The sequence below is a fragment of the Chenopodium album genome, chromosome 1, assembly GCF_948465745.1.
Source record: "Chenopodium album chromosome 1, dcCheAlbu1.1, whole genome shotgun sequence".
Lineage (NCBI taxonomy): Eukaryota > Viridiplantae > Streptophyta > Magnoliopsida > Caryophyllales > Amaranthaceae > Chenopodium > Chenopodium album.
In genome coordinates this window covers 2,147,386-2,157,143 of record NC_137834.1, presented here as the reverse complement: position 1 = coordinate 2,157,143, position 9,758 = coordinate 2,147,386, and the positions used below count along the sequence as shown (strand labels likewise).

Genomic DNA, 9,758 nt, shown 5'->3' with positions numbered 1-9,758 from the left:
ATAATGACTAATATTTAAAGATAATACTAATTATTAATTTTTAATAATAATAATTAAATAATAATTATAATTAATATTTAACTTTAAAAATTTAATGATTATAATAATAATGCGATAATATTAGTAGTAGTAGTAGTAGTAGTAGTAGTAATAATAATAATAATAATAATAATAATAATAATAATAATAATAATAATAATAATAATAATAATAATTAATATTTAATAATAACAATAATTAATATTTAATAATAATAATAATAATAATAATAATAATAATAGTAGTAGTAGTAGTAGTAATAATAATAATAGTAGTAGTAGTAGTAATAATAATAATAATAATAATAATAATAATAATAATAATAATAATAATAATAATAATAATAATGATAATAATAATAATAATAATAATAATAATAATAATAATAATAATAATAATAAAATCTGCTCTGCTCTGCTCTGCTCGGCTTGGCTGAAATCTGCTCTGCTCTGCTCTGCTGCTCTGCTCTGCCCAGAAACTCAAAAGAACAGGGCCTTAGGTATCTATGTTTCAAAAAAAAAAAAAAAGAATAAATACTAGTAAATATATATACTACGTATATATAGTATAGCTACGAGGAAAATGAGGTAATAAGTCTAGCAAACAATACTTTGTGCAATTGTATATTTTCCCTGCCTATTATTATTATTATTATTATTTTGGTGTTTAGAGAGCCACAAGGGCGGGGGTGAGAATCGATCCCAAGATCTCTTGGAATCGGGAGGGAAGCTCTAACCACTTGAGCTATCCCTCACTCTCATTATTATTATTATTATGAAATAATAAGTAATACTTAGGACTCTACGTTATGATCCTAGCTAATAAGCATGCAGATGAACCTGATCTGATGATGAAGAGTTTGATATACTTGAGGAAGTGTATGGATGGTCCCACACCCTTAGATACAAATCATATTCTTTTGTATATTGAGCATCCAAGTGATGATCATGAGGATGAGCCCCTAAGTTTTCAAGGGACGTCGTAGTAATAATATTATATTATTGTCTTTAAAAGTTTGGAAAGAATAATAAGGAGTCGTACTTAGTACTGCTGGTTTGATCTTTCATTTTTTGATTAGAGTTATACAACTTATACGGACCTCTTATTAGTCTTATATACATGTACAGATGTACGCCGTCCGTATAATCCAATGGCTCATATCCAAGTTCATGCACTAGCCCAAGTTTTGGTTTTATATAGTATATGCTTGTATATACGAGTAATGTATAATTTTAGTATGTTCAATATATTTATTCTTATAAGCTTTTAACACCGTAGTGTATTAATGTATTATGATACATAGATTGCCACTTTACGTAATGAATTACTCGTATGTTACATATGTTGCCATTTTGTACCGCGTTTGGATTATATTTTATTACCTATTTTATTACTCCCTCCGTTACGATTTACTCGCAACAAAGGGGGTCAATTGCGGACTCCTAGGCAAAATATCCTAAGTGTGATTATTGGAAAATAAGGGATGTGCTTAATATTAATCCAAAAAAAAAAAAAAAAAAAAAACTTAACACCAAGCACCACGAACGGAGCCCAGCACCACCGAACCCACCACCACCCAGCGCACCACCAACGAGCCCAGCACCACCACCACCTGCGAACCCAGCCCACAACCACGAAACCCACCACCACCACCTGCGAACACAACCCACAACCCCGAAACCCACCACCACCACCTGCGAACACAACCCACAACCCCGAAACCCACCACCACCCACCCCGAAACGCACCACCCACGAACCCACCACCACCCACCCCTGAACCCCAGACCTTCAACCCCGAACCCACTACAACCCACCACCACCCACCCCGAAACCCATAACCTACCCCAGACCAACAACCCCGAAACCCACCACCACGAACCGACCCACAACCCACCACCACCCACCCCGAAACCCAAGACCCACGAACCCAGATCCACCGCCGACAACCCCGAAACTCACAACCCACCAACCAGCACCACCACCTATCACCAACCACCCACCACGAAGCAGCAAGGAAAGGAAGAGAGAGAAAAAGGCGGCGACGACAAGCAAGACGGCATGGTTGCGATGGAGGTCGGTGGTAGAATGGAGATCGGGGGAGATGACAAAGAGAGAGAAATTCTGGGTAAATAGAGTGGAGATCCGGTGGTAGTAGTGGTGGTGGTGGTGGTTTCCAATTAAGGTGGTGATGAATTTAGATAGAAGGATAATGATTTTGGTAGAAATGCTTAAGTTAATCAATGTTAGGTTTAAGTTAATAAGATAAAATTAGTTGTTTAATTAGGGTGTTTAGTATAAAAAGTAAGGGTAATGTTGTAAAATCACACAAAAAAATTTCCATAAAAGGAAAGAAATAAGTTTGTTGCAAGTAATGTGTAACGGCCATTTTTAGTAATTATTGCGAGTTATTCGTAACGGAGGGAGTATGATGAATTGCTGCTTTGTATAGTATTATTCTCGGTAATGCAACATGGCTATGATAATAATTAATAACTGTTCGGAAAATTATGATTACTCCGTATTATTTTGGTAAGGTGTTTGTGAGGTGATAGCAGTATCATAGGATTCCAAATTCAATTGCAGTGATAATCCTATGAAACAACCCCCTGAGTAATTTATATTCAAGAAAACTAAGGACGGTAATAATTAAGGTTATGTATATAATATTCAACTAGATTTTTTTTTTTTTTTTTAAAGATAGTATAGAGAAATAATAGATTTAAAACTATATACTGCACAAGTTATTTGTTAGAGATATGAGATATCTTTCCTTAGATATCATTTAGAGAATAATATATTTAGGATATTTATGTTAAGATATTATTTTTGAGAATATATCTTTAGGGTTTATGGTTATGTTAGTATATCTTTAGGAATATTGTTTCCTATCTTATGAGCGTAGGTTTTGTATAAATACTCTACCTATCGATGAATAATAATCAAGCCATTCATTCTCTCTTCACCCATAATTTGTCATTATTATAGTACTGTATTATAAAATATTCACTTGAACCAAAAATGCATTTGTTTACATGTTATACTATCATCCTATAATATAATACTCTGTATTAAGGACAATTTTAATCCATCAGAAATTTTATTATAATTTAACATCCAAAACTAACTCGAACAAAGAAATAACTTTATAAATAATGCACAAACCGACTCGAAGCTTGGTCTATAATGTACTGTTGTACACCAACTTTTTAAACAAAAAACTAGTTTTTGAGCCCGGGTGATGCCCCGAGTTATTACATAGGGTTGATCATTAATATATATACATTGTAATTTATAACTCAAATTTTTTGCAATTTAATTTTTAATTTATTGTTCATATTGAATTGTCATTTGTCGTTACATATTAATATTTTGTATTAAAAAAAATACATAAAAAATAATTTAGCTTGGTGGTAAAACACTTATTAGTTTTAAATTTAGAGATTGCGTGTTCAAGTCTTGTGGAAAACATTTTTTTTAACGGCTATTTCACCAAATGCCACTGAGTAATTTAAAAATTCACCAAATGTCATCGGACTTTTCAGAATTCACCAAATGCCATCCAGTTTTTTAAAAATTCACCGAGTGCCATTAATGACCAACGGCCGTTAACTCCGTTAGTCATTAGGGGTTAATCATGACACATATCATGATATGATTGGACCATTTATCTTAATTCATAAAAATTAAAAAAACAAAAAATAAAAAAAAAACCAAAATTTCCCAGCCAGCTACCCACCACCGCTAAACCCTAGCCGCTCCCCTTATCTCGCCGGAAAACGGCCGGTCACCACCTTAACCACCAGCAATCGGCCGGCCGGCCTTTAGGTGCCCCACCTGACCCACCGCCGACCCCCAAAACCTCCCACACAAACTGCCCCGACCCCATAAACCACCAACATCAAAATCGGTCGCCTTACGGCCTTACCTCCGTCACCAAAATCGCCAAAATCAAGCACCCTCTCCTTACCTCCATCGCCAAAATCGCCGCTCCTTCCTTTCCCACCCTCAAAATCGGTCGTTTCGACGGTGGGAGAAGAGAGGAGGGGCGTTTTATTGGTGGTTTTGGGGGTCGGGGCGACTGTACGTGTGGGTGGTTTTTGGGGTCGGGGCGGGCAGCGTGGGTGGTTTTGGGGGTCGGCGGTGGGTCAGGTGCGGGGCTAAAGGGTCGGCCGACCGATATTTGGTGGTTAAGGTGGTGGCCGGCCATTTCTCGGCAAGGTAAGGGATGGGGCTTGGGTTTGGCGGTGGTGGGGATGGCTGGGAAATTTTTGTGGTTTTTTTTTTTATTTTGGTTTTTTTTATTTTTTTTTAGTTTTTTTTTTTAATTTTTATGAATTAAGATAAATTAACCAATTATATCATGACATGTGTCATGATTAACCCCTAATGACTAGCTAACAGAGTTAACGGCCGTTGGTCATTAATGGCACTCGGTGAATTTTTAAAAAACTGGGTGGCATTTGGTGAATTCTGAAAAGTCCGATGGCATTTGGTAAATTTTTAAATTACTCAGTGGCATTTGGTGAAATAGCCGTTTTTTTAATTATAAGTGCATGACGTGGCGTAATGATTAGTTTACGTGACACGTGGACGTTCTTAGGAACACCTTGTGCATGACATGGCATAATGATTAGTTGAATTGGTGACGTGGCGTAATGAGGGGAGTCTACGTGACACGCGGACATTCTTATAAACGTCTTTTAATATATTAGTATAGATTTAGTGAGTAGCCTGGGCATTGCCTCGGGTTCCTACTTTAATAGTTGTGCAACTGCTAATAATTTTTAAGAGCATCTAACAGTTTGTATGTATTATGTCTCTACAATACTTTGTAATATAATATTATTTATTGTGCAAGGTTAAAGCATAATTGACAGTTAGCCTAGATGGTTAAACAATAACCTTTGTTTTAAGAGGTCAAGTACAGTTTAACTTATTGCATGCATGGAGGAAGACACTTCAACTGATATATTTTTATGTGATATTTAACCCGATAGTAAAATCATCCCATCCAATATCACTTACGGAGTAATAATATGGAATATATATATATGTACCGACCAATCAACTTTAGCTGGAAGACTAGAATGACAATTTTTCATCATGTGAACCGAAATATATGTGAAATCATATGCTAATTATCAATTAGCTATCTTTAATGAATGTCAATAGCTAGTTTAGTTGATTAGTCGTTTAAAGTAACAAATAAAAATTACTTAAATTTCGTTTAAGTCATTGTCCTTAGTGTTCTTTCTACACCACAAAAATAGTCTGTGTTTAGCAATTTTCTAGCTCATCACTAGTAGAGCCAACAAGAAAATGAACAACGTTTGGCAAAATCTTTTATTGCAAACAATAATCTTACTAATGGAAGCATATTTTTTCAGGTCTACAAATAGATATAGTTGTGAATGTTTAATATCCACTACAATACTATTAAATTACTACTTCGTATATTACAAAACGCTTACAAATTACGAATGAGTAAACCTTACATAAATACTGTTTTAAAACTAATTTACACACACATGCATATAATATTTGACCATGATATGCAACAAATTGCACCCCATGGTATAAGTATAACAACTTCCGTAGGTTGGTATGTTCGTTGTATCAAAATTTACGGCACCAATTTGTATACTTGTACATGGCAGGCGACATCATAACTGGCATAAATAATGTTGAAGCATATTGAATTTGATGGAGCCGCCTCTTTTCATTCCATTCCAAGATCGACTGTGTCAAATTATGGGAGATTAAAATGATACTTAGCTAGCTAACCTTAGCTTACTTGAACCACCTCGTCACCTCGTGACAATTATAAGTAAGTCGTAGCATTTTTAGAATGTACAAAAAGTAAATTAGAAATTTTAGACCCAATTTATTTTGATGTAAAATGTTGAGGAAATAATCAAATAATAAGATTATACTCTTGATATCACTTTATAATATAAAGATACTTTTGTCCACATTCAAAATAATAATTGAAATTTATTACGAATAGTTATATTCTTGAAGACAAATTAAAGTAGCATTGCCATGACTCACGAATAACGTTATTATTGGTATGGACGTACGGTGTATAATTTTAGAGTTATACTGTATATACGAAGCATTTTTATTTTATTTTTTTGAAACAAAGATTTGTATAAATTATTGATAATCATCCGTCATACAAGTTATTATTAATAATTACGAATTTTGTATAATGAATGCTCTCAAAAAAAAATTGAGCATACTGAATTATATATAAGTATATAACTACATACGATAGTTTATAGAAAAAAAAAAATTGCAAAATTATAACATCTTAACAAGCTACTAGGCCACGGAGCATAGAATATAGATTACCTCATTTTGGAGCTTTAAGTATTTGATATACTCAAGTGCATCATCAAGGATGGATGCGTGGTCTTTCTGCAATATCATATGTATATTTAGCAACACTATTAATTTAATCTTGACTTTCACCATTAAATAAGACGAAATAAAATAATGTTATATACGGAGTACTTATCAATTTACCGAATACCCTATACGTTTCGGTATGGTTTTAAAAAACTGAGAACCTGAACCAGAACACGTTGCAACGAACAAGTAGTTCTCAATTTTACTATCCGGAATCGGAATCTTCTTTTTTTAGGTTCCGGTTCCGAAAACTGTTCCTAACAGGTTTTGGTTCCAATTTAGGTTACCCTATATAGATTCAAGAGGCTTTTATTAAGAGATAAACGACCTTATAATAGCAAGAATTTATTGATTTATATATGCAACGAAAAAAAAAAATTACCGCATGAGAATGAGGAATTAGATTCTGCAGATCTTGTAACCTTTCACTAATTCGCCTCTGTCTTCTAATACGACTCTGGGAATTATAAAACAAAAGACAAGCAACAGTTATATATACAAGTATTATCAATGACTTGATAGGAATATCACTAACCCGACCCTTCACGTCAAAATAAAATATATAGATATATATTCACACCCTAGCTAGATGCCCAAAAAACATACTGTAAGATGATGGATCTTTATGACTATAAAATGTTATATTAATTATAAAATCATTAATTTTCTTAAGAATATCTCATTTATTCTGATTAAATTAAACTAGGTTAGTGGATGCACGATGTAATATTTGTTTTGCTTATTTAGTTGTACGTAATACATATTTAAGAAAAACACTAATGAATCATGTGCGTTCTTATTAGATAAAATTGAGCTATTGCCAAAGATATGATGTTAAATATAGAGTATTATAATAATATAATATACTATATGCTTCATTAATTCACTGTTCATCCTCCATTATTTTTTTAAGAACTAATAAGGAATAATGGAAACACCAAAAACAACACTATAAATGTATAAATTAGGGGGAGATAAACTTTTAATTTTAATCCATGGAAATATTGTGTAATTAGTCAATTTTAGCATAAAATATTTTAGGAAATGTGCGATTATTAACTAATTCCAAACATTTTTTTTATCTTGAAAAAAAAAAAAAAGATAATGTTACCAAAATTTTAGAGGGAAAATTTTGTATGAGAAATTGACACTTGTAAATGATGATGTCAGCAGTTATTTATTTAGTTATATTTATAGATAATGAGAGGTGCATGATAATGATATTTAATAAAAAATAAAAAATATTTACATGCACTCAAAATGTAATACAGAGTAATTCATAACTAAGCAACAACGAACTTAACGACATATTCACATATAAGTTCAAGTTAGCAGGTCTACTTGTGTATCCTTTATTGTCACATCATCTAAGGACAAGTTTTTTTTTTTTTTTTTTTTTTTTTTTTTTTTTTTTTTTTTTTTTTTAAGGAAAATCTAAGGAAAAAGTGTCTAACACTTAATAATTTATACAAAAAATGTTTCTATTGTTAAAGAATTATTAATTAAAAAAAAGCGCTCAATTTTGCATTGGTCTCTCACCTTAGATACCTTCCTTGTAGCACCATGATCTCCGTTAGTTGAACATGTTCGTTTGTGCTTCATAAGTTCTTTTCCTTTAAGTTTGTCACCATCAGCACTTTCTAAATTTTTACCCTACACCAAAAAGTATCAACCCGAAAATTAATGGTGTTACAGCAGAATTAAAACTATGAGTAATTTACAATTGACTTTTTGTAATAGAATGTTGAACAAAAATCAATTGATTAATATATATAGTTTGAAAAAAATTACATGTAATAGTATGCTTTATTAAATAATATTGCAAAATGATCGAATTTTAAACTATAACTTCTCACTAAATACTTCATAATGTTTAGAATATAGAAAAAAAATTACCTTATTTTGCAAATTTATCCCATGCATAGGATGATGATGATCATTATGAGATAGTAACGATGTATCAATTTCAGGTTCTGATGAGTGACCTTGGAAAAGATTATCATCGGACAATTGATGATGATCTTCATCATTAATTATACTTTTTTTGTTAAAATCAAAAATAAGTTGAAGATTATGATCAATGTATTCAACATCTAAGTTTGGTAAAGCAATTTTAAAATTAGCGGAAGGAGTATTGATAGTTTTTGCGGAATATGATGAGGTACTACTAGAAGCCTTACTATTCATGTTTATTTTGTGTTGATGAAAACAGAATCCTAACTACGTAGTACATAACATATATATACCCCTTTACAAGTTAAGATAATCCAAAATATGCGTCACTTAATTCTAATAGCCAATGTCATCAAATTTGAACTAATAGTGAATAATAATATATTTTTTTCGAAGTTGAATAAGTAATTAGAATAAAATATTGTAGGTACATAAAATAGTTGGACAGAAGCTTAAGTTGTTGGATAATAGGAAAACCCAACACACCAAACAAAGCCAGAAAATTACAGTACTACGAATCTATGACTAGATATCAAGAAAATGAGTATCAAGTCGGTCAAAGTAGTTCGGCATAACGTAAGTTGGCTATTCGGGTTATAAAAAAATAACGAGTAATGAGCAAGTGAGAACACTGTCGGATCTACTAAGGAACCGGGGTAGCACGTGGTTATGGAAGGATAACGAGTAATGAGCAAGTGAGATTCACTGGCGGATCTACTAAGAACCAGGGGTAGCACGTGCTACCCCCAAACATTTAGAAAAAAATTAATAAGTATTATAATTCGCAAAATATTATTAATAGTGCGTCTTGATCTAGTGGTTACAGTGGCTTTAAACATTCTAGATGGTTGGGGGTTCGAGTCCCATACCCTTTCCTTTTTGTTTTTATTTTCTATTGTTTTAAGAAGTCTACTGTTGCTCAATTAAATTTCCTCCTTTCTTCCACATAAATAGGGATGGCAATTTAATCCGAGTTCGATTCGAATCCGATCCGAAGGAAAAAATCCGATTCGAATCCGTTTAAAATTAGTCCGAATCCGATAAAATAGATCCGAATCCGAATAGGAGGTGGATCGGACTTGGACCCTACGCAAAGTCCGACGGAGTCCGATCCGAGTCCGAATCCGAGAGTATAAGCATATGCTCTATAACTTGGGACAATTATTTGCTTGTTTTGTAGCAAAATTTTGTTATGTAACTTAGTTTATAATTTAAATATGTTATGTTTATACTTTAATTGGTATGACAATACAAGCAATTATAGGTATATGACATTACAAAAAAAAAAAAAAAAAAAAAATAAAATTCGGACCATTTTGGAGGTCCGAATAAACGGACCGGATTCGGATCCGA

General features: G+C 32.6%; 1 protein-coding gene across 1 annotated transcript; it reads right to left on the bottom strand.

Annotated features, from left to right (window-relative positions):
- Positions 1-5,651: 5,651 nt before the first annotated feature.
- On the bottom strand, positions 5,652-8,639 carry LOC145564052 (uncharacterized). Its single transcript, XM_081624409.1, has 5 exons — positions 8,349-8,639; positions 7,992-8,105; positions 6,835-6,909; positions 6,396-6,461; positions 5,652-5,780 (listed from the first exon to the last, which is right to left on the bottom strand). Exons 1-5 carry the CDS (start codon positions 8,637-8,639, stop codon positions 5,658-5,660), a joined length of 669 nt encoding a protein of 222 aa, XP_081480535.1. The 3' UTR covers positions 5,652-5,657.
- Between the last annotated feature and the right edge of the window lie 1,119 nt (positions 8,640-9,758).

What these genes read in the sequence shown, in the direction of transcription:
- LOC145564052 (XM_081624409.1), bottom strand. Translation starts at nt 8,639, where the DNA reads ATGAATAGTAAGGCTTCTAGTAGTACCTCATCATATTCCGCAAAAACT. An exon ending in GGATAAATTTGCAAAATAAG is followed by an intron (nt 8,106 to 8,348) that starts GTAATTTTTTTT and finishes TTTTTGGTGTAG; the next exon opens with GGTAAAAATTTAGAAAGTGC. An exon ending in ACTTAAAGCTCCAAAATGAG is followed by an intron (nt 5,781 to 6,395) that starts GTAATCTATATT and finishes AATTTGACACAG; the next exon opens with TCGATCTTGGAATGGAATGA.